At 44.6% G+C, this 25,562-nt stretch overlaps 1 protein-coding gene and 1 long non-coding RNA gene across 2 annotated transcripts; both read left to right on the plus strand.

The window, feature by feature from the left end:
• Positions 5,048-9,433, plus strand: KPRP (keratinocyte proline rich protein). The gene is made up of 3 exons (XM_013962372.2): positions 5,048-5,146; positions 5,843-5,940; positions 6,928-9,433. Exon 3 carries the CDS (start codon positions 6,955-6,957, stop codon positions 8,695-8,697), a length of 1,743 nt encoding a protein of 580 aa, XP_013817826.2. The 5' UTR covers positions 5,048-5,146; positions 5,843-5,940; positions 6,928-6,954; the 3' UTR covers positions 8,698-9,433.
• Positions 21,135-22,826, plus strand: LOC108635656. Its single transcript, XR_001917911.1, has 2 exons — positions 21,135-21,234; positions 22,181-22,826. It is a non-coding gene; the product is annotated as an uncharacterized LOC108635656 (long non-coding RNA).

Consider the following 25,562-nt stretch of genomic DNA (forward strand, 5'->3'; position numbering starts at 1 on the left):
GGCTTAAAGCTCAACATTCAGAAAACTAAGATCATGGCATCTGGTCCCATCACTTCATGGCAAATAAATGGGGAAACAGTGGAAACAGTGACAGACTTTATTTTGGGGGGCTCCAAAATTACTGCAGATGGGGAATGTAGCCATGAAATTAAAAGATGCTTGCTCCTTGGAAGGAAAGTTATGACCAACCTAGACAAAATATTACAAAGCAGAGACATTACTTTTCCAACAAAGGTCCGTCTAGTCAAAGCTCTGGTTTTTCCAGTAGTCATGAATGGATGTGAGAGTTGGACTATAAATAAAACTGAGTGCCGAAGAATTGATGCTTTTGAACTGTGGTGTTGGAGAAGACTCTTGAGAGTCCCTTGGACTGCAAGGAGATCAAACCAGTCAATCCTAGAGGAAATCAGTCCTGAATATTCACTGGAAGGACGGATGCTAAAGCTGAAACTCCAAAACTTTGGCCACCTGATGCAAATAACTGACTCATTTGAAACTATGCTGATGCTGGGAAAGACTGAAGGCAGGAGAAGGGGCTTACAGAGGATGAGATGGCTGGATGGCATCACCAACTCCATGGCATGAGTTTAAACTCCAGGAGTTGGCGATGGCATCACCAACTCCATGGCATGAGTTTAAACTCCAGGAGTTGGTGATGGACAGGGAGGCCAGGCTTATTGCAGCCCACAGGGATGCAAAGAATTGGACATGACTGAGTGACTGAACTGAACTGAACTGAACTCCAGTCTCTTTCCTTTTATCTCTCCTCTGCATCTTCACATTTCCTTGTATATCCATTCATTACCCCATCACTATCCTTATTGTGCTTGCTTTTTAACTTTCAATGTGTCTCTTAAAAGTTGTTGCAAACAATTGGGGAGCTCTCTTGTTCTGTTGAGTATTAGCTTTTCTCTGTTCTCCTGATGTGTGCTTGTTTCATCATCTATTAACAGCCACATGGTGACAATCTGTGATACTATTTTTTTTGCCTTTACCTTTACCCTGGTTGACACATAGGTACTCTGTCACTTAAATAGGCATGTGACCTGTTGAAGAGGGTCTTAGGGAGAAAAACTCAGTGGTACCCTGGTGCCAAGGCAAAACTCTGACTACTTTAATTCTTGAGGGTAGAAGTTATAAGATACTAGGAATTTGTATGGAAAGATTGGAAGCTATCTAAATGACAAATATCACCACCATTTCAGGGATGAGTTCCAGAACCTCTGCTACTAGAATGATGGGAGGGGAAAAGAAGTGAAAAGAAGATTGTGAATGATACAAAGGAAGAAGTCATATTGAATCTGTTAAAATATACATCTTTCACACAAAGGACAAGTATTTATGGACTAGCTGTTAGGATTAAGGAATCATTAAGACTCCAGTAAATTCTTTTAAGGTTCAGCAAGCCAGTATCCTAAAGGATAATATAATAACTCCTGAAAAGGGTCTTATAGTATAATAAAGCATAGAATGCCTCTCTGTGTATCTGTAACTCAAGGCAATTTCATTTCATTATGTGTATATATATATACACATACATATACATATATACATGATGTATTTATACATATTATATATGTGTGTGTGTGTATTTCCTAAAGCCTCTATCCCTAGATACTTGACTAGAATCCTGATCCTGCCATTTTCAAACTTGTGACCTATAACAAACTACTACTTCTTTGAAGTTTTGTTTTCCCAGTTATGAAATTATGATAATAATATGTGTCCTGCATGGCTATTTTAAAGATTGAGAGACTTAATGTATGTCAAATTTCTTACCCAAGAGACAGTTTTATAACAAGTGCTCAATGAATTATCTCTAGATTTATTGTGCTTTTCAAGCTGCCTCCATCGTTTTAAAAATCAATGGAGGATTTAATAATTCCATTCTGGTGGTCACACAGCTGGGTTGTGTTTTCAGGTTTGCTTTTTCACGGATTCCCTGACTACCTTCAAGACCAATGCTACCCAAGTTCAGAGCACCTTGGCCAAATTGTGATGAGAGAAATAACTTCTCTGTTGTAGTGAAAGAGGCCTAGCCTGAGGTTAGGTGTTGTTCCTTACCTGCAGAACAACAGGAGGGATCAGATAACTTCTGGGTCCTTGTTGCTCTGACCCTCTGAAAGTCTATGACCCCGCTTGAGTTTAGAATAATCTGGGGTATATGGAGACCCATTTGGAATGAATGATGGGATCCAGAACTCTGATTCTAAAGTCAGGCTGATCTGGACTGAAACTTCCCCATGGGAAGGATTTCACAGCCATGACTGGAATGTGCACTGTAGGTCACAAAGCACTTTCATACCCATTGTCTGACTTTATCTTCATGAGAACCTGGTGAAGTAAATATTTTCATCCCATCTTCATATGTGGAAACTAAAGCTCAGAGTAATAAACAGCTAATAAAGTGCTAAGTACTTTATACCAATTATCTCACTTAATTCATACAATACTCTTATGAGTTTTCTAATTCTTCCTTTTCTTCTTTATTCTTCCTCTTCCTCCTCCTCTTCCTCAATCTCCTCCTTCTTATTTTCCTTCTTTCCATTTTATAGATCTGAGCCTTATGCAGGTTAAGGAGCTTTAACCCCATTAGCAGATAGTAAAGATTCAATCCCAAATCTATCTAACTTCTATCTTAAATGCTTACTGATTTATATAAACAAGTGAAATGACCCAGGGTTATTTCACTTTCCTTCAATTTTGCCAAAGAAACATAAGAGGAAAAATAAAACAATAAAAGGAAACTTACACTTGGAGTGACATTGTGGCTATAGAAAGGAATGATGGAGAATTGTGGAAAATAAAAGTACATGCCCTATTTTGTGGGGCAGGGGGGCAGTTGTTAATTGGGTTGATGGAAGGTAGGCTCATCTGTGCTGGATCTTCTGACTTTAGAAGAAAAGCTGAATGTCTGCAATCTTAAGTAAAATCTATTTCTAAATGCTAATGATTACTAATTATCTAAGTGAAAACTATGGTTGCACAAAATGAAATGTTACCCCATCTTGACTGTATCTGGCTCACAGGATTATTCCTGTTCTGCACTGTGCTGTTTTCAAGGACCACTCCAAATAGCATTAGCTGTAAAACCATCAGGTTGCTAGCTCAAGACTGGGATACAGCAGGCAACTATCAGCCCAGATATGCCTGTTGCTTATGATCAGCATTTACTCTTAGTAGATGTTCAGTGCTTTGAATATCATTCTTGTCTGGATGCTTCTGTATAAAATAACTGCCTCAATGCTGACTACCAGTCAGGAAAGTTGATTTAATTGTCTTCATTTTGCAGATGAGTAAATTAATATTCAGGTTGGTTATAAAGGTCACAGCTGCACGTAGCCAACCTGGGATATAAGACTTAGCTCTAACCCAATATTCTCTTCATCCTGTAAAACTTCCTCTATCTTTTAGGTGATTTTAATTATCTCTTAAAGAAAGGCAATGCCAAAGAATGTTCAAACTACCACACAATTACACTCATCTCACACGCTAGCAAAGTAATGCTCAAAATTCTCCAAGCCAGGCTTCAACAGTACATGAACTGTGAACTTCCAGATGTTCAATCTGGATTTAGAAAAGGCAGAGGAACCAGAGATCAAATTGCCAGCATCTGCTGGATCATCAAAAAAGCAAGAGAGTTCCAGAAAAACATTTATTTCTGCTTTACTGACTATGCCAAAGCATTATACTGTGTCAAGTTCCACCACAAACTCTGGAAAATTCTTAAAGAGATGGGAATATCAGACCACCTGACCTGCCTCCTGAGGAATCTGTATGCAGGTCAAGAAGCACCAGCTAGAACTGGACATGGAGCAACAGACTGGAAGAGGAGTACGCCAGGCTGTATATTGTCACCCTGCTTATTTAACTTATGTGCAGAGTACATCATGAGAAATGCTGGGCTGGATGAAGCACAAGCTAGAATCAAGATTGCTGGGAGAAATATCAATAACCTCAGATATGCAGATGACACCACCCTTATGGCAGAAAGCAAAGAACTAAAGAGCTTCCTGATGAAAGTGAAAGAGGAGAGTGAAAAGTTGGCTTAAAGCTCGACATTCAGAAAACTAAGATCATGGCATCTGGTCCCATCACTTCATGGCAAATAAATGGGGAAACAAAGGAAACAGTGACAGACTTTATTTCTTTTGGGCTCCAAAATCACTGCAAATGGTGACTGCAGTCATGAAATTAAAAAGCGCTTGCTCCTTGGAAGAAAAGTTATGACCAACCTAGACAAAATATTACAAAGCAGAGACATTACTTTGCCAACAAAGGTCCGTCTAGTCAAAGCTCTGGTTTTTCCAGTAGTCATGTATGGATGTGAGAGTTGGACCATAAAGAAAGCCGAGTGCTGAAGAATTGACGCTTTTGAACTGTGGTGTTGGAGAAGACTCTTGAGAGCCCCTTGGACTGCAAGGAGATCCAACCAGTCCATCCCAAGGAAATCAGTCCTGAATATTCACTGGAAGGACGGATGCTAAAGCTGAAACTCCAAAACTCTGGCCACCTGATACAAAGAACTGACTCATTGGAAAAGACCCTGATGCTGGGAAAGACTGAAAGCAGGAGGAGAAGCAGATGGCAGAGGATGAGACAGTTGGATGGCATCACTGACTCAATGCACATGAGTTTGAGTAAGCTCTGGGAGATGGACAGGGAAGCCTGGTGTGCTGCAGTCCACAGGGTTGAAAATAGTTGGGCACAACTGAATGACTGAACTGAAGTGAATTATCTGTTATTTAATTTAAAAAGGGAGTTTTCTTCCGTTTTCTCTACCTGGTTAGGGAATGTAGGGGCCTGGAATCATCTTTCAAGAGAAAAGATGTCTTTGCCATGCCTCATCATCCTCTTAACCAGGTCTTCTAGCAATGGAGAAAAAACTGACAGTGTGAAGAAGGAGGAAGAAAACAAGGACCTGCTCCTTCATAGTTCAGAGGCTTCGACACTAAGGTGAGACACTCCCACATTCTACAGGTGACTGCAAGGACAAATATACAGGGAGGTTACTGGCTGCTGGAATTGGGTGATGCCTGGCAGATGCCAACCAGTTGTCTCATGGTCTAAGCCAGACCCAGAAGCCTTTATAAACAGTCTTGTCTCCAGATTCCTCAGCCTGAATGACTGCTTGCCTGTGAGGAGGGTGAGTCTAGGGGTTGGGTCTTGGGATTGGGGTCTGGACGATGCCCATGGGGTTCCCAGATTCACAAGGATGAGGCACAGTGAGGACGGACCCTGGGGCCAGAAAAAGAGAGGTACTCCTTCAGAGGAGAACAGTCTGGAGGGCTCTTAGAGGATGGAGGAAGAATATCTACGGAGTTGGAGTGAAAAGCTGGGACAATGAAGTCAGTGTATTTGTCTTGGATTACCATGGACTTATCTGTAGGTACCATTTTCTTGCATCAGGACCTCTTTCTCTGGAAAGATGCATTATTAATTTACATCTTGTGAGCAGACATGTATGTAAGAGGGTTACCTTCCTCAAGGACATGTATACTTAGACAGGCTGTACAAATAGACAGTAGAAGGCTTTGCTCTTCATTATAAGTATTTCAGTATCTCAGGAGCTCACAGAGATGTGTTTGAGATGTGGACTAACTGACAAAACAGTCTCCGTGCTGTGCTGGTCACTGGGCTGACGCCTGTGAACAGGCAGATTTGAGGAGGACAGAGGAGTGGGGATGTCCGTCAGTTTCTCCCTGGCTAAGTATGCTGTTGGGGAGCATGCCTGCACCCCTATATCGTGTTTGTAACACTCTGCTATTTATAGCTTTATGTGTGCCTGAATGTCAGTCTTGTGATTTAGGAAACTTGCACTTTCTGGGTTATCCCATTTTAGGTAACTGTGCCTTGCCTCTCAGAGGGGCTGGGGAGAAAACATTTCTGAAACTAGCAGACTGTCCCAGTTGAGGTGACTGACATCAGGAATCTGCCTAGGTAAGTTTCCAAGATGGTCCTGAGCCTTTCCAAGCTTGGTGTATTTGGTATGTGCATGTTTTGCATACGTCCATGAGGGCTCGTTTAAGTAAATTCACTTAAAAAGATTGAATAGAAAGAAACAAACATTTTATGCTGGGTTTGAGCTGTCCGGTAAGTGACTGGATCCTTTAATCTACAGTGGATACTTTCTTTGAGTGCAGATGGTGCCTGAGTGCATGTGTGCATAGTCACACAGTTGTGCCTCACTTTTTGCAACCCTATAGACTGTAGCCTGCCAGGCTTCTTTGTCCATGGGATTTTTCAGGCAAAAAGAATACTGGAGTGGGTTGCCATTTCCTCTTCCAGGGGCCCTTCCTGACACAGGGATCAAACCTGTGTCCCCTGCACTGCAGGCAGTTTCTTTACCGCTGAGCCACTTGGGAAGTCCTGAGGGCTTGCTCCCATATGTACCCTTTTGCATGTTTGCACGTATGCGCAAGTTGCCAGTGTGAGTGCTTGAGGACATCCAAGCTCCTGTGGGTGTGGGGTTCTCATTTCGGGCTACAGCCTTGGGAGGAAGATTTCTCTCTACTTCATATAAAGCGCCCTCCCACCTCTTCAGTTCAGTTCAGTTCAGTCGCTCAGTCGTATCCGACTCTTCGCGACCACATGAATCGCAACACACCAGGCCTCCCTGTCCCACTTCTTAGGACTTGATGAAGTGAGGGAATTCTCTTGTCATCAACGCCCTCTTGTGCTGGACACTGGAATGCCCATTTGCAGTCCTTTGAAGCTCCCTCAGATCAGGTCTTTTGGAAGACTCAAGGCAGATTTTGTGGGCAACGGTGACTAATCTTGGGTCGAGCTCACTCTGTAAGGGCTCTTGGGTACAAGTTGAAGGTATGGGAGGAAAGGCCAGGAAAGAAGCAGGGTGTCTGCCCCTTGGTCCTGCTCACCACTCCCCAGCAACTCTCACCTTCCTGATCTTGGTCTTTCTACCCTCAGGTCTGCTTACCTGTCTGCATCAGAACCATGTGTGACCAGCAGCAGATTCAGTGTTACCAGCCGCACCCCCAGTATTGTGTGGCATGTTCCCCCTTCTGCATCTCCCAATCCCCTTGTGCCAACAGCCAGGTGGTGGTCCAAGCCCCCTGTGAGATGCAAATTGTGGAGTGCCCTGCATCATGCCCAGTTCAAATTCCCCAGGTAAAATGCCAGGCTCCATGTCAGTCTAAAACCACAGAGGTGAAGGGCCAAGCTCCATGCCAGTCTAAGACCACCCAGGTGAAGGGCCAACCTCCATGCAAGTCTAAGACCACCCAGGTGAAGGGCCAAGCTCCATGCAAGTCTAAGACCACACAGGTGAAGGGTCAGGCTCCAAGCCAGCCTCAGGTTACATGTGTTCAATGCCAGGCTCCATGCCAGTCTGAGGTTTCCTACGTGCAGTGTGAAGGCCCATGCCCTGTGCAGACCTGCTATGTAGAATGTGCTCCAGTTTGTTATACAGAAACTTGTTTTGTGGAATGCCCAGGCCAGAGCTATGTACCCTGCCTGGCACCTCAGCCTGTCCAGACTTATGTAACAGGTCCCCTGGTGTGCCAGCCTCAGGGAAGATTCTCCACCCAGTGCCAGTATCAAGGCTCCTACAGCAGCTGCGCCCCCCAGCGCCAGTCCCGGGCTTCATTTAGCACCTGTGAGCCCCAGTGCCAGACCCGGGGCTCTTATGGGAGCTTTCCTTCACAAAGTCGCTCTCGGAGCACCAGCAGGTGCCTCGCTCCTCGCCAGCTGCAGCCTTCTTACCGCAGCTGCTCCCCTCCACGACGTTCCGAGCCCTACTACAGCAGTAGCTGCCTGCCGTCAAGATGTTCTCCGGGCTCCTATAACTATTGTACCCCACCCCGCCGCTCTGAGCCCATCTATAACAGTGACTGTTCTCGGCGTCCCACTTTGGGCTGCTCTCAGAGATGTGGACCCAAGTGCCGAATAGAGATTTCCTCCCCTCGCTGCCCCAGGCAGGTTCCCCCCCAGAAGTGTTCTGTTCAGATTCCTCCCATCAGACGCTGCTCTGAGAGTTGTGCCCCTCGACCCTCCTGGGGTACCTCCTGCCCGGATCTGAGACCACGTGCAGAGCCGTGTCCACTTCCAAGCTTCCGTCCTCCGCGGCGTTTGGACCAATGTCCAGAGCCATCGCTGCGGCGAAGTCCACCTCCGGCTCCATGCCCACGTCCACTTCCGGCTCCACGTACGTGTTCGCGTCCAGAGCGGTGCTTAAGTCCAGAGTTCCGTCCCTGCTCTCCACCACGGCGACTTTCGGAACCCTGTTTGTATCCAGAACCACGTCCAGTGCCATATCCAGCCCCGCGTCATCCTCGGCCAGTGCAGTGTGATCTTTCAGCACCGCGTCCGTGTCCGCAGCCCTGTGAGCGCCAAGAATCTTTTCCACTTCCGGAGCCAATTCCGCTTCCATCGCCCTGCCCAAGCCCAGAGCCCTGTGTGGAGCCCCGACGCTGTCCCAGTCCCTGGTCAGGTCCAAATCCAAATCTATGCACAGGAGACCTAGGCTGTCATGAGTCCAGTCCACACCACCTGGACACTGAGGCCCCCATCTGTGGCCCAGCCGGTTATAACTGGCAGCAAGACAGTGAGCCTAGATTTAGACCTTGCGATGTAGGCCTTCAAGAGCCGCAGGGTCTTCGTGGTTGTGGAGACCAAGGAGACGTCAGTGTTGGAGTGAAAGGTGGAACCCATGGTGGAGCAAAGGGTGCCTACTTTTAAAGAAAGCGCAGCTGAGATGGCCTTACCTCTTGTCCTGAAAATGTTGATCTTCCATTCCCAGCAGCCGCAGTTTCCAACGTTTTCTGGTTTGTATCTCTTCCAAGACTTTCAGAGGCTCCCTGCTGCAGAAATGATGTCCAAACTCCTTTGCATGCCATCTCAGGATCCACACCTGGGTCTCAGACACCTCTTTAGCCTCACATCTGACTCCTCCCCAAACACATCCTCCTTTCTAGCCAGACCAGTCTTGCCACCAAGCCACATCTTGGGTGTTTCCCAAGACATCCCTTTGGGGTGCCTGCCCCCAAGCCTCTGCTCACTCTTTCCCTACTACCTCTTCTCTGCTACTCCCAGTATCTAAAAACCCAACCTGTATTACAAGACCGATTCCTTGGAGCCTTTTGTATTTGTTCCTCTCTGCAGGAGCCTGGACTGATTTCCTAGAACTCGTTGCATCATCCACACCATCCATTTGGCAACTGCCTTGCAGCATCTCTTGAATTGTTATTTCACTTTTCAGGTGTGTCTGTCTTACCTGCCCAGCTAGGTTGTAAACTCCCATTGGAGTGGAGTCAGAGTATCCCCAAAGCCCTGTGCTTCTCCTGGGGCAGGCAGCTCCTCAGCAAGGATTCTTGGTTTGCAGCTTGAGCTATGGTCTGTCCTTATGCACAGCCGCAGGACTGGAGACAAGAGGAAACCATGTAACAATAAAGATGATGATACCCTCACAGCCTAAGTCCTGCGTGATGCCTGTGTTCTTACTCCTTCCTGACTCTCTGGGATGAGTTTTTTTCTTCTTCTTCTTGGGTTTATTTTACTCATGGTCTGAGCTTTCTTTAGCCTAGACTGAGCGGGCTGCCTTGTTGGTTTTCTGTCTACCATCAGTGTCCCTGGCCCCTGCCGGGAATGGGTGGATGAAGGGGATGAGGAATAAGGGAACAAGGAGGATAACTCTTTTTTTTTTTTTTAATTTAAATCTTTAATTCTTACATGCGCCCATGACCCCCCCCCCCCTCCCCACACATCTCCCATCCCACCCCCCAAGCATCTCCCCTGCGTCAACATGGCTCATTCTTACATGATAGTATCATGTTAGAATTCCTTTCTTGCTCCTCTATTTAGAGGTAAAGTTCTCAGGCCAGGGTTGGGTAGGTCACTCAACTCTGGGGCCTTAGTCATAGCCATGTGACCTCTGTGGAGTCAGGGAAGGGAGGAGGGAGTCTGGGATAGGCTCTCTGTGGTCCTTTGCACAGGACACACTCTTGTTTGGTTAAGAATAAATGATTAGTTTGTTTTTTTTTTTTTGACACAATAGAAAAGGACACATCTGAGGTTGAGTTTGCATTCCTTGATTGCTCCCAAATCCCATTAGGCATGGGTGGTTTTGGGTATATGAAGGTAAGGCTTAGAGAGGCAGGAAAGGGGGAGATGCCTCTGCCTCCCTGCAGATGAGATGGATACCACAGAAGATGCTGGGAAATGATGCTGGGATGGGCTTCCCTAGAGAAGAGAGTGCCCTGAGGCCGCCTTGGTCTTAGAAGATGAAAAAGTCTCCTCTTGGGAGGACAGCACAGGTGGCTTTGGCTTAGGCAATAGTCCCCTCCTCCACACAGGCCACAACACCAAAAGATCCCATAGCTCTAGCTAAACAGTCCTGAACCACAGATCCAGGGCCTGGCTCTTCAGATGTCTTCCCCTCACCCAAGAGATCCAGTCCCTCAGTGTCAATGATGAAGACCTAAGAGACCACATAGTAAAACCCTGTGTTGTACAAAAGACAACCAAGGCTCTTATGTGAAATCCACTCATCCATTTTTTAATTGACAAATATTCACTGCTTATCTGCTAGGAAGGTACTCATAAAAGGGAGAGACATAATGCTTATTTGCTGTCACAGCTTAGCACACTGATTCTCAGGGTGGCACCCAGAACAGTAGCATCAGCCTCACCTAAGACCTTGTTAGAAATGCATATGTATCACTCCAGACATATTAAAGCAGAGAATCTGAGAGTGAGGCCAAGGAAACTGTTTTAACCAAGCCTGTATGTATTTATTTTACTTTCTTTCCCAGATATTTCTGATACCCAATAATGTTTGGTCATTATTGATTTAGTGAAATGCCTCCTGCAGGTAGAAAATGAATATATATATGAATGTACATGTGTATGTCTATATATGTATATTGTATGTTGTTGTATGTATATGTGTATATATATATATTCTCTAATTTCTATAACAATCCATCACAAAGACATTACCAACTTACCGTTTGACAGAGGCGGAAACCTAATCCCATAGGATTTATGTGACTTGCCTAGTCGTGCAGCCAGATGTCATTCACAATCTACACTCTTTCTTGTTACACATGGTCCCACCCATCTTGGTCACAGCCTCTTCCATAGATCTTTCCTGTATCACCTAAGTCATTCTTCCAACATTTTGGAGTTGTCTCACAGGTTTTTCTCCACTTTCACCTTGCTTCTTCTCTGAAAATCCAGGCTGCTCTGCAATTGCACTTGCTCTGTGGCCTAGGTCCCAGAGGTCTGGCTGGGCCCCAGTGGCTCCCATGGGCATCTGAAGGTTTCCATCACCCAGGCCCTTGAGTTGGACTGAAGATAGCAGGACAGGGAGAGGCCTGGAAGCCCCAGATGGCAATTTTCATTAGATCTTTCCCCTGTTGTCACAAACACACTACTGACAGGAACCCCCTTGTCTGGGGGGAGGTGGGGAATACCCCCCTCCACCCCCTAACCCAGGTACAGAAGAAACTCAACTGGCTGGGAGGGAAAGGCTTTCACTTCTAAGAAACTGCTCCCTCTGCGGGTGCAGGAGAAGGTCATGATGCAGGCTCTTGATTACAGTGTCCCACTACCTGTCCTATCCTCAGGGGACACACTCTGGTCCCCAGGATAACTAGGTCTGGATATGCAAAGGGACTGGAAGATGGTGGAATATAGGGGTGCCTGGGTGAGTCAGTCTGGGGTTGAGCCAGGGAACCCCTGACAGCCTGGTGCCCCCTGGCAGACTGAGGCTGTGATGCCATCTCCCAGTAACCAGAGGGGCTCAAGGTCCAGCACTCCTCTCTCCCAGCACTAGTCTGAACTGGTCTCAATGGTCCTCCACTTCCTCTGACAGAATGCCCTGCCTTGAGCACCCAGGCAGGCCCATAGTGAAGAGTCACAACCCATCTTAGCACTCAGAGAAAAGGGGTACCCAGGAGAGTGTGTGTTACATGTCTTTTTGGAGGCTTTACATGTTTCTCAGTATGTCCGTTTGGCTGTTGTTTCTGTCTGTGTGCTTTAGAAGCTCAGGGCTTTTAAAATGCATTCGGCAGTGGGGGCTGGGGACTCAGAAGCAAGGTTCCGGAAACCCTGCAGTCCCTCAACACTCGCTTTGGATGGTCATCTGCTCACTCCCCACCCTCCATCTCTTTGCTGAATCTCTCTCTCTTTTCCTTCTACATCAACCATTTGAACAAAACTTAAAGTGTCTCCTGGACCAGGGCTGAACATTCCAGAGGATTAAAAAATCATTCTAAAATGCTTTAAAGGTGTTCAAAGACCTGTGAAAGACTCCACTTGAATTCCACACTAACCTGAGGCAACCCACGTGTTGCACAGTATCATTTCCATTTAACAATTTCATGGACTATTGCTAGAAATGCCACTGCACTAGCCAAGTCACAAGCAATGTGAGGCACGGGTCAGCCGAACCTCTGTGCCTAGCATCCAGTCATGCTGCATCAGTTTCCAGAGATGAGGGCTAAGTAGTCCAAGGGAATGTACGAAATTGGGTCTAAGGCTCAGGTCTCGTTCCTTGGAATCCTGCTTCTATCTCTCTGCAGTTCTCCTTTCTTTCCTTTCTTCTAAGCCTCCTTTTTTATTGCAAAATTCAGACTGAAATTGAAAAAAGTAGGGAAAACTACTAGACCATTCAGGTATGACCTAAATCAAATCCCTTACGATTAGACAGTGGAAGTGGCAGACAGATTCAAGGGATTAGATATGATAGACAGAATCCCTGAAGAGCAATGGACAGATGTTTGTGACATTGTAGAGGAGGCAGTGCTCAAGACCATCCCCCAGAAAAAGAAATGCGAAAAGGCAAAATGGTTGTCTGAGGAAGCCTTACAAATGCTGAGAAAAGAAGAGAAGCTAAAGGTCAAGGAGTCAAGGAAATATATACCCATTTGAATGTAGAGTTCCAAAGAATAGCAAGGAGAGATGAGAAAGCCTTCCTCAGTGATCAATGCAAAGAAATAGAGGAAAACAATAGGATGAGAAAGACTAGAGATCTCTTCAAGAAAATAAAAGATACCAAGGGAACATTTCATGCAAAGATGGGCACAATAAAGAACAGAAACGGCATGTACCTAACAGAAGCAGAAGATATTAAGAAGAGGTGGCAAAAATACACATAACTGTACAAAAAAGATCTTCATGACCCAGATCACCACGATGGTGTGATCAGCCACCTAAAGCCAGACATCCTGGAATGCGAAGTCAAGTGGGCCTTAAGAAACATCACAATGGACAAAACTAGTGGAGGTGATGGAATTCCAGCTGAGCTGTTTCAAATCCTAAAAGATGATGCTGTAAAAGTGGTGCACTCAATACGCCAGCAAATTTGGAAAACTCAGCAGTGGCCACAGGACTGGAAAAGGTTAGTTTTCATTCCAATCCTAAAGAAAGGCAATGCCAAAGAATGCTCAAACTACTGCACAATTGCACTCATCTTACATGCTAGCAAAGTAATGCTCAAAACTCTGCAAGCCAGGCTTCAACAGTACATGAACCATGAAATTACAGGTGTTCAAGCTGGATTTAGAAAAGGCAGAGGAACCAGAGATCAAATTGCCAACATCTGTTGGATCATGAAAAAAAACAAGAGAGTTCCAGAAACACATCTATTTCTGCCTTATTGACTACACCGAAGCCTTTGACTGTGTGAATCACAACAAACTGGAAAATTCTTAAAGAGATGGGAATATCAGACCACCTGACCTGCCTCCTGAGAAATCTGTATGCAGGTCAAGAAGCCACAGTTAGAACTGGGCATGGAACAACAGACTGGCTCCAAATTGGGAAATGAATACATCAAGGCTGTATACTGTCACCCTGCTTATTTAACTTAAATGCAGAGTACATCATGTGAAATGTGGGACTGGATGAAGCACAAGCTAGAATCAAGATTGCTGGGGAAAATACCAAAAACCTCAGATATGCAGATGACACCACCCTTATGTCAGAAAGTGAAGAAGAACTAAAGAGCCCCTTGATGAAAGAAAAGAGTAAAAAAGCTGTCTTAAAACTCAACATTCAGAAAATTAAGATCATGGTATCTGGTCCCATCACTTCATGGCAAATAGATGGGGAAACAATAAAAACAGTGAGACATATTATTTTGGGGGGCTCCAAAATCATTATAGATGGTGATTGCAGCCATGAAATTAAAAGACGCTTGCTCCTTGAAAGAAAAGCTGTGACCAACCTAGGAAGCATATTAAAAGCAGAGACATTACTTTGCCAACAAAGGTCCATCTAGTCAATGATATGATTTCTCCAGTAGTCATGTATGGATGTGAGAGTTGGACTATAAAGAAAGCTGAGCGCCAAAGAATTAATGCTTTTGAACTGTGGTGTTGATGAAGACTCTTGAGAGTCCCTTGGACTACAAGGAGATCAAACCAGTCTATCCAAAAGGAAATCAGTCCTGAATATTCATCGGAAGGACTGAGGCTGAAGCTGTAACTCCAATACTTTGGCTACCTGATGGGAAGAACTGACTTACTGGAAAAGACCCTGATTGAAGGCAGGAGGAGAAGGGGACAACAGAGGATGAAGTGGTATTACCGACTTGATGGACATGAGTTTGAGGAAGCTCCAGGAGTTGGTGATGGACAGGGAAGCCTGCGGTGCTGCAGTCCATGGGTTCACAAATAGTTGGACATGATTGTGTGACTGAACCAAACTGAACTGAAGCCTCCCTCCTTGAGATTAGCATCCTCACTGTCGAATGAGGAAATCAGCCCCTTAGGGGGTGTCTTCACACCAGGTAAATTTCCATAATTCCTCTTTGTTACAGGCACAAGGCTAAGGTGCAGTAAGCTGGGAACCCACTTAAAGACATGGAATCTAGGAACCAGCCCAGAACTACTTAATCTGAATTTCCAGCAATAAAATCTTGGACTATAGATGAAAATTATTCTAATTAGCTGGGTGGGGAGACCATTGCTACAGTGAACACCCAGGGGTCTGAGCTTACTTTATACCTACAAGGAACATTAAAGCTTGTACATATCTGGGTACAACATGAGTAGAATGTGGACATGATGGCAATAGGGTGCTGACCATTAAGCTTTCTTTCCTTTTTTTTTTTTTTTTTTGTGCGAGGTTTTAGGTAATTATCCTCTGTGTGGAGTCAAATTTATACTCAGTCTAGAAACACCTTAAGATAAAGTACTTCTTCCTTTCTCTCAGTTAAACCCCCAGCCCCACTGCCACTAAAAATACTTAGAATGGAGCACTTGTAAATGGCTGATGAGGGGCTGGGGTGGTGTCCAGTATATGTAAGATATTTTTGCTGGGATAGGAGAAACCAAGTTTTGGCATATCTCTCCTTTACCCAGGAATTTCCGAAATATTAAGAGGGAGAAATTCCACACTCCATAGTTTGTCCAACAGATTAGAATAGTCCAGGATGAATAAGCAAATGGAACTGTCATGCGTAAGGAAGTAGCTTGGCTGTTCATAATGGTTTAGTTAGGTCTATGGCAGTAATCAGAAGGCAGGCAGTGCACAATGAGTAGATACCTCGTTGACAAATGGGAGAATGGCCAAGTGGTGAGCAAGATTTGGTCCTTGGCCACAGCATACTCCTGATTTCTGACATGGTTGGACATCCCAGAGGATCCACATGCCTATGTCCTGAGACTAGCAAGGAAGAGAGGGTGATGATGATGCATGAGGACTCATGTTTTTCCCCATCACCAGGACAATCAAGATCATTCCTCCAAAGTAAGAAGCTCCCTGACCTGGAAGGTTAAAGTAGAAGTACCTAGCAGCCTAGAAATAACTCAAGATGTGCCAAACCTGCCCACCACATTCCTCACTACATCTTATCACGGGAGCCGTGAGCTGGGATAACACCTTCCCTCTGTTCCCTAGTACTAAACAGCTATCAGGGAAAAAAACCACATATCAACTCGTATCAACACATCCATTCATTTGGCAAATCTTTATGGAGCCTCAGTGCTCTGCCAGGAGCTGTGCTTATTCCAGGAGAGGCAGTGGTGAGCCAGGCAGATCCTGTTTGTCTCGCCAAGAGGTTAAGAGACAATAGAGGTCATAAGAGTTTCAGTGTAGGGGCACAGGGTACTGAGGAAGCCCACTGGAGGGGCACTTGCAGGGGTTAAGTGCCTGGAGGAGGCAGCTATGATCAGCAATGTGAAGGGCAAGTGGGAGTCATCTAATGAATGGAGGGAAGAGGACCTGTGTTCCAGACAGACATGATAATAGGTGTGCTGTCAGAGCAAATGGCATAATGGCAGAAGCCCTTGGAGGGGTAGTTCTTCCTTCATTGACCATCTCTTCTGGTTCCTAACACTTTTATGGTCCCCAGATTCCACTTTTATCCTGCTCTAATGAACTTCTTATCAGCCTCTTAGAGAAACACTTGAGAAGAAATTGACTGAAATTCCAGGTGTGGAATTCAAGGGATGGGGAAATTGAAGAGTAGGCAGTGATTCAACACAGGTTAGAATAATGAACTTCGTCTGAAAAGATAAAATATAGTTAAGATAAATGTGAAGTTATGAATTTAATTTAAAAGTTAGCCACACTTCAGATAAAGATGAGTTGGTATTTGTAAATCTGCACATATGGAGAAAGCATGGTTGATTGCAACTTAATACAGGCCAAGAGTGAGATTATCTGTGGCAAATGGCGATGAACTCTTGTTCTTTTAGTTAGGCATGAGTGTGCTGCTCTGCTTGAACACACAGTGCACACCTGTACCTAGTTTGTTCAGCTCAGATAAAATAGGAGTGAGGTTAGAAGATGATGACCTACTGTGTGCCAGCCACCACCTGAAGAGGAAACCTACATTCTTACTCACATTCACCCCTTGAAAAGATACTATGATTTGCTCCAGTTTACAGACAGTCTCCCTCTCTTTCTCTCTCTCTCTCTCACACACACACACACACAATCTGGCAAGGTTAACTAATTTATCTCGTCACACATCTAAGACCTGATAATGCTTACTCCCAAGCCCAAGAGACGTGGGTTTAATCCCTGGGATGGGAAGATCCTTTGGAGTAGGAAATGGGAACCCACTCCAGGTTTCTTGCCTGAGAAATTCCATGGAGAGTGGAACCTGGTAGGCAGGCTACAATCCCTGGGGTCACAAAGAGTTGGACACAGCTGAGCACACACACACACACACACACACACACACACACAACCTCTATCTGTGCAGAGCCCAGCCTCCTCCCTCGATTGTCCTGCTATTTTTATCTGGGAGTCTTGGTTCACCGGAAACTAACTCCAACTCCCCAGGGGCCCATCTATCTCCTGCCTCAAGCTGGGTCACGTAGAGGGGCTTGGAAGAAAAGCAATTGAAGAAGTAAAGGGACATGGAATGGCAGACAGAAGAGGGATAAAGTGATGGTGCTGGAAAATGGCTGGGGCAAAACACTGAATCTAGAAAGAGTAGAAGTTTTGAGATCAGAAAGTTCAAGTGCCAGGGTGGATGTTGGGTTTAAGGATACTGAGATGAGCAGCTATCACAAACGACCATCAGCTTATTGATGCTGTGCAGCCAGTTTACCACTGGTGTGTCTCCTTGGACCCGCCGGAGGGACAGGTGGTACCAGGGAGAAGAGGCTCTCCATCAATCAGAGATATCTTTTTGGCTTGAATGGAGATTGAGCCCTTAGTCACTCGAAGGCCTCCTGACTTGACCTTGCCTGGATAAAAAGGCTGGGTTGAACAAACATTTCATTCATCATTTATTTCCACAGCATCTCATTTGCATTCCTCAGAGGTTTGTTTTATTCAGTCAGACATGCAGGAGCTTTTTCCAATGAGCATAGTCTTAATCCTCCAGTAGCAAACTATATCGACATTTGTTGTCGTTTAGTCACTAAGTCATGTCTAGCTCTTTGCAGCCCCGTGGCCTGTAGTCCACCAGGCTCCTCTGTCCATGGAATTTCCCAGACAAGAATACCAGAGTGGGTTGCCAGGATACAAATACCACAGACCTATTCCTTATCTGAACCCCTTGGCACCAAACAAAATTTAGGACATTTTTAAAAAGGAGGATAGTCAATAAATATAATTTATTTTTGATAGTAATGCTGCAGGAATACTTCAGAGTTGGCCATGTACAACCCCAACACCATGGTTTTGTTGACCTAAAACAGACTGCCAGCTATTTCTCCAGTGAAGATGAGTTTATCTGGGATCCTTGGTGAATTGCAATGAGGTGTCTGCAACCATAGGGAGTCACGTACAAGTCCCTACATGGTGAGGAAAGGAGAACACTTTTATAAAGGGGAAAAGGAAGTTGGGAGGGCTGTAGTTAACAAGAGTCCATGGTTTTTCATTGGCTGAGTCCTTGCCAGAAGAGTCTTTGTCTTCCTGTTGGGCTCTGTTATCCTTGCAGGGCAGGAGAGCTCCCCCTGGTGGTGCCAGCCTCTATTTAATTGAGGTATTCACATTATTTTTTACAAACTCAAACCAAGGAGCCCACCACATCCTGGGGAGGCAAGACGTATAGTCCAGATCCTCCACACCCCATGGCTTCAGGGTTCCCTCAGAGAGGTCATTTGTATTTCTGCAACAGAACATAGGAACATTCACAGTAAGGTGAAGAGACCTCACTGTCAGCTCAGTTCAGTTTTTTTGCCACCAAATGACTGTCATAAACAATCAGACAAGAAATTCAGTTTTCAAAGGTCTTTGGATTTGGAATTCATGAGAAAGGGATTATCGATCTGTGACAACATCTAGGGGATTATCAGAGGTGGCATTTTCTCAGCTCTTCCCCTACTGCTGTCCTCCTCTGTCCCAAAGTCTCCTGCATGAATCCCCAGCATGAATGTGACTATCCTTACCCTGCTAAAATGACAAACATACAAGTAACAATAATAAAATTGAACCAAGATTTTTGGTGGATTTTTGGTGAACATTGCATAAAACCTGGGGGACTGACCGTGGCTGTAGTCTCCCCAAAATCTGGATCTAGTCTTCTTTTCTGCCTTATTCTGTGCCTCACTCTCCCTCCCTACTCCATCACACATGCCCTACATTCCAATCATGCTGGACCACTCTGCTCACAAAAGACCACCTGTATCCTCCTGCACCATACATGTTCTCACACTGCTCTTCTCCACTGAATGTCCTCCTGGTTCCACCCTAGGGATCAAGGCTTCACCACCCTTTAAAGCCTATATTCGTACCAGACCTCTTTGACAAATCTTTCTGGTTACCTTCTTCAGAATTTCTTTCTCTTTTACCTATTTTCCAAGACTAGTTTGTATCTTGCCCCTAGGCACACTTTACTACTTACTGGATTTTTTTGTTTGTTTATAACATTTTGGGTTTATTAATTAACAATTTTTATGAAATTTGGAAAATTTTTGACTGTTGTTGTAAAATATATTTCCTCCTCCATTCTATTTATTTTATCTTCTGGACTGTAACATGTATGTAGACAGTTTGCTATTTTTCAACAGATTATCAATCATCTGTTCATTTTTCCCCAATATTCTTTCTTCTCTTCCATTCAGTTTGAATAATTTTTTTCAAATTCAGGTTCACTAATCTGTTCTTCTGTGCTTTACAGTCTGCTAAGACCATCCAGTGAGTTTTCTGACATTATATTTAATTTTGAACTCATTTTTTTCAGATAATCTGTTTCACATTTTTAAAATTTCCATTTGGTTATTTTTAAACTTGTGGAACATAGGAAATCTATATCGCAATAATGAAAAAATTTTAATAAATATTGAATATGTCTGTTCTTAAGTATACCAGTCACACCACTTGAAGTCACACTTTAAGACCTTCTTTGGTCACTTTCTTTTTTTCACTTATCTCATTTTTATGTTACTTCATTCCTTCAGATTTGCCCCAGGAAATTATGAATTCTTTTCAGGCTATAATTTAGGGAAACATGCCTCTCTTCAGTCCTCTTCTCCTATTTTAATTCCAGAGGTCTCTTCATAAAGTCAGATTCATTGAGGTATATTGGGAAAAAATGGCATTTAGTTTTAATAAGATCCATCTATTTTTAAAAGATAGCTGTGGCTTAATAAAAGCCCACTGTCTGTTAAAAATTCAAGTCTGAATCTATTTTTCTTTATGCCTGTCTATCAGCCTGAACATCACTCAGTGCTGAATACCATTGGTCTACTTCCTCTTTGCCATCTTAATTTGTAGATCCTTAAGAAGACATTTCTATCATAATCTCAATTTAAAATATTAGAAAACTAAGGTTATGATAGAATATTCCATTATGATAAGATTCTAGTAATCAGAATATTCTGTTCTGATATGAAATATCACATGCCACATCAATAAACAGAGGATGTTACAGTCATCAGAGACTGCAGCCACCAGAGCTGGTGAGCCTCAAGGAAAAGAATACCTGCTATCCAGCAGTCATCAGATGCAGCCACTCCCCATGGTGAGCCCTCAGGAAATTTGGGATGTGTAAACAGGGGATACTGGCCCCAGATAGCTGAGGCACATATCAAAGGAATGATTTCAGTGAGCCCAGACTCTTGCATCTTCCCAAACAGAAAAGTGCTAAGTTCCTTAATTTAAGATTTCTGGTTTTCTTTTACTGATAGTAATCTTTTGCACCTACTGTTTGCCCTTTGTTGCAGAGCTCCTATATATCCTGGTTTCTCCCTCAGCTCTTCTCAATTTTCTCAGGGTTACTTGAGATGCTATTTCCAGGGCTTGAAGTCCTAAAAACTTTCACCAAAGAAAACACAACTCTAAACTCTTAGACTGTGAATATATGTTTTAGATGACAGTCATATACACATCCAGCCCCCCACCCACAATTTAGACATGTAGATTTTCACTTCAAGCTATCCAGATCCAAAGGTCCAGATGAAAAATTAATATCTAGGGTGGAAGGAAAAGCATCATGTGACCAGGTCCCTCAGTGTGAAGAGAAGGCTGTGAAGAGAGCCATCTTCCATGGAAAGGAAGGCAACAGAGGATTCCATGAATGCTGGTGTCTGTTTCCACCCACTATAGCCCTCATTTTAGGCAGGTGCTTTCCTAGCCAGGAACAGCTGCCCTGAGCCACGTGGAGGGAGGCAGGGAAGAACTGCCATTCATCACCTGTCACAGGAAACATGTGGGTGGCAAGAGGCGGTCCTCTCATGCCCAGATGCCCAGGCCCTGGCTCACACTTGAGGGCAGAGCCCAAGGCCAGGATAAAAGGGCCCTGGGGCCAGAGCACCTCCATACACTCCTCTCCTGAGGTGCTGAAGACTCTCTGCTGCGTGTGCACTGGTGAGTGTCCGCTGGGAATGGGAGCAGGGCCTTCCACAGAGGATGCTCAGACCAGAGGAGATGGCAGGGCAGAAACTTGGGGGCTGGAGTTGTGGCTGGCAAGGACAAAAGCCCAGGAAATCTGAAGGAGGGAAGGATAAGATGAGTGAGAGACCAAGAGCCCCTGGGAAGATCCTTGTGGCTAGTGCTGGAGCTTTAGAGAAATCAAATGGTTTTCGGTTGCTGGGTGTGTTTTTTTGCTTTTAGGGAATAAAAATATTGACTTCTAGATTATGCTGGAGTGGGGTGTATAATGGAAACATCATTTTGGAAACACATCCATTGTAGAAATAATGGACTGAGGATGTTGGTACTTAGTGGAGAGAATCAGAGACACTTGTGGATCTGTTTGGATTCCAACAAGAAGATCCATAGTGAGGCTGAGAAGCCTGGTGACAGGCCTAAGGAGCAGAATATAAGATAGTCTTTCGGTGGGGAGGCAGGGAACCTAGGGATGAAACTGTGATGTGTTTGTGAATAGCACTGGACCAGTGAATGTGCCTCTGTTTCAGTTTCTTATGAAATGAGCTGATTGAGACACATCGACTCCAAGGCCCTTTGCAGTTGCAATTTTCTATGTTCTGCAAAACAAAAACATAGAAATTCTTCAGGGAAAAGAAGATTTTGCTTTTTCCTTAATGAGGCTTTCAGCTCTAAAATGGTCCCTACATTGGACATTTTCAAGGATTTTGGTGATGTGGTAGAGAGAATGCTGATCTGGAGCCAATTTATTTCCTGGTTCTTTTTCTGACACTTGGGAAATGTTAATGAGCACGAAAGAGATGATTTTCTTATGTCTGATCTGAAGGCTTTCAAAGATAAAGGGTCTAGAAAGATGTTGAAAGTTCAGGAAGGGGCACAGAGGTCTCTGTGTGCTGGCCTGACCTGCTGTCTGTCTCTCCTTCAGCTCCTGAACCCACCCACCGAGATGTCCTGCCAGCAGAACCAGCAACAGTGTCAGCCTCCTCCCAAGTGTGCCCCCAAGTGCCCCACTCCTAAATGCCCCCCAAAGTGCCCCCCAGTCTCCTCCTGCTGTGGCCCCAGCTCCGGGTCTGGGGGCTGCTGCAGCTCCAGCTCCGGGGGCTGCTGCAGCTCTGGGTCTGGGGGCTGCTGCCTGAGCCACCACAGGCGCCGCAGGTCCCACCACTGCAGACCCCAGAGGTCTGACTGCTGCAGCCAGCCCTCAGGGGGCTCCGGGTGCTGTGGAGCGGGGAGTGGTCAGTCCTCTGGAGGCGGCTGCTGCTGAAGTGGACCCTGAGCCAAGAAGAGCTGAATTAGAGGCATGAAAAGGACAAGGCCATCTTCCTTCGGCCTGACTGCTGAGACGTATCAGTGAAGATTTCAAATTTTGTCCTAGAAGTTTCTTCTGACCTGGAATCCAGAAATCTGTGTTCTTTGCTAAAAACTCATCTGCCGATCCCTGATCCCATCTCTTCAAGCTGCCTTGGGAACCCCAGAGAATAATTCTTATGCCACCGGTAGTTCCCTACCTGAAATGAAACAATAAAACAAATCATCCTGAAATGAAACAATAAAACAAATCATCCGTTTACCACCTTGTCCTAGACTGCTTTCCTCCTACTTGTCGATGTACCGGGAAAGACAAGCATGTCTGCCCTCTGCCCTTTCTCCATTTGTCATCTGGACCCTAGAACAGTATCAGTTGCTTTTAAGACTCATTGAGTCCTTAAGATTAAATTCCTTCAATTTCTGTCCTCATTAAAGCTGAAACTAGTCACTCTCTTAGAAGAGATCAGGAAACAGAAATTAAGATGTTCGCTTTACCAGGGAGAAGTTTCTGTAAGGAACTGCTGACTTATTGAAGAACTGAAAGGCACATAAAGGTTGTTAAGTAGCAAGTTCAACTACCGCTGCCTCTAGACAGAGGGAGAAATGCTGATATAGGTCCTGATAGATGCTTCAAGGCCTGAAGCTCCTCACAAACAAGAAGACAAACTCTCTTGGATCTTCCCTTCTCTTTACCTTTTGATTTCTGGTGAGTCCAGAAGTCAATGTCCAGCAGTAGAGGCTGGATTTAATTTCTTCTCTGCCTCCCATGCATGGGAGCCCTCCTGCCCACACATAGGAAATTCTCCACAATTTCTGTTGAGTTTGAGGTCAGGATGTCCACACAGTCCAGGCAACACGTTAGGATACAGGATGCTCTCTCTGACCACCTCTTCCCCAGCTTAGACAGTCAAACCAGGGAGGAGAGTCAACCACCAGGGAGGAGTCAAACCACCATCTTTCACAGTCGTGGACTAGGGCAAGAAGGACAGGCTCTCCAGCAGACTTGTTGACCCTCATCTGTGCACTCTGAAAAACACCTGCTATTCTGTTACTGCTCTGAGTCCTGAGGACAGGGTGATATAAGAACTGTCAATGATGGAGCAATTCCAATTGTCAGGCTGTTGGTCTAGTGGCTAGGATTAGGTCCTTTCACTGCTACGACCTGGATTCAATTCCTGGTCAGGGAAAATGTGTTTGGGGGTGCTTAACTGGTGGTGCTAATAGTAAAGAACCTGCCTGCCAATGCAGGAGACATAAGAAATGTGGGTTTGATCACTGGGTTGGGAGAATCCCCTGGAGGACGAACTGGTAACCCACTCTGGTACTCTTGCCTGGAGAATTCCATGGACAGAGGAGCCTGGCAGGGTTAGGATTACTGTATTCTTATTATTGGTAATTGGCTTCAAGGAGCATCCTTATGCATATATTCTTTTCTTACCATTCCCTTATTTCCTTAGGCTAAGTTCCTATATATTCAAACACTGTATTCACACGTCATAAAGTCTGTATTAAATGAATGAATCATCATACTGTCATGCATGATAATTATACCAATTTATTTTCAAGCCAATGAAGTTTGAGTGCTCAATTCCATGCATCCACTCCAACAGTGAGAGTCTGTCAGACACGAAATCTTTGCCAGTGAATGAATACACTGGATTGACACTGTTCTATAAGACATTTCCTTTTAATTTGTCGATCTTTTTTGATTGGTAACATAGAATATATTTTCAATTTTTCTTTGGCTATTTGTATTTATTTTCTGATATGTGTGTCAACTGAAAAATATAGTCACAAACTGGAAGTAGAGAGTTGTTTTATTTGGTGGGAACTCTTGGGACTTCAAGCTCTGGAGGTAGTATCTCAAGTAGTCCTGAGAAACTGCTTTGAGGATGTAGGAGGAGTCAGGTTATACAGAAGTTTGCAACAAAAGGGCAGGCAGCAGGCAGTCTGAACAGCAAAAGATTATTGTCAATTAAGGACAACCAGATACCTCAAGTTAAGGAATTTAGCGTTCTTTTTTGTATGGGAAGATGCAAGCATCTGGACTCACTGAAATCATTCCTTTCATCTATACCTCAGCTATCTGGGGCCAGCATCTTGCTTCTTGAATTTTAGTGGTGGCATCCAATAGCTGCTGGATCACAGGCATTGTTCTCCCTTTCAGACACCCTCTGGGCTCAGAAATTTACATTTGGAGGTGCGGAAATCACTGATGGCTGTGACATCCTTGTTTACTGATATGGCAGGAAATACTCCATAGAGATACTCCAAATACAACGTGTGTTGCCTGTTCATGTTCTTTGCGCATCTGTTTGTTAGTGTGCTTGCATATTTGGACAGCGTCACTGAGTCAATGGACATGAGTTTGAGCAGGATCCGGGAGCTGGTGATGGACAGGGAAACCTGGCATGCTGCAGTCTATGGGGTGCAAAGAGTCGGACAAAACTGAGCGACTGAACTGAACTTACGTATTTTCTGTTGACTTGTGAGAGCTGTCTTCTATGTTCCCTGTAAATGTGTTGCAGTCTCCCCACTGATTCATTTTCATTCTGCTTTATTTGTGGGTGCTATTTGCTGTACAGATTTTTAACTTGATATACCCATTTATCAACTTTTCTTCTATATTTTTCCTCCAAAATAAGTTTATTTCTCAATGAATTAGAAATAATAAATATTTTCCCTTAATGCTTTTAAAATGTGCTTTAAAAATACTTTATAATATAAATAAAGGTTTTGATGGCCTCCCTGGCAGCTCAGAAGGTAAAGAATCTGCCTGCAATGCAGGAGACCCAGATTTGATCCCTGGGTTGGGAAAAGCCCCTGGAAAAGGGAATGGCAACCCACTCCAGTTTTCTTGCCTGGAGAATCCCATGGACAGAGGGGCCTGGCAGGCTATCATCCATGGAGTTGCAAAGAGTTGAACGTGACTAAGTGACTAACACTTTCACACTTTCACTTTCAAATGTTTTGAAGGGGAAGAGAAGAGAAGGGAAGGG

The sequence above is a fragment of the Capra hircus genome, chromosome 3 (assembly GCF_001704415.2).
Source record: "Capra hircus breed San Clemente chromosome 3, ASM170441v1, whole genome shotgun sequence".
Classification (NCBI taxonomy): domain Eukaryota; kingdom Metazoa; phylum Chordata; class Mammalia; order Artiodactyla; family Bovidae; genus Capra; species Capra hircus.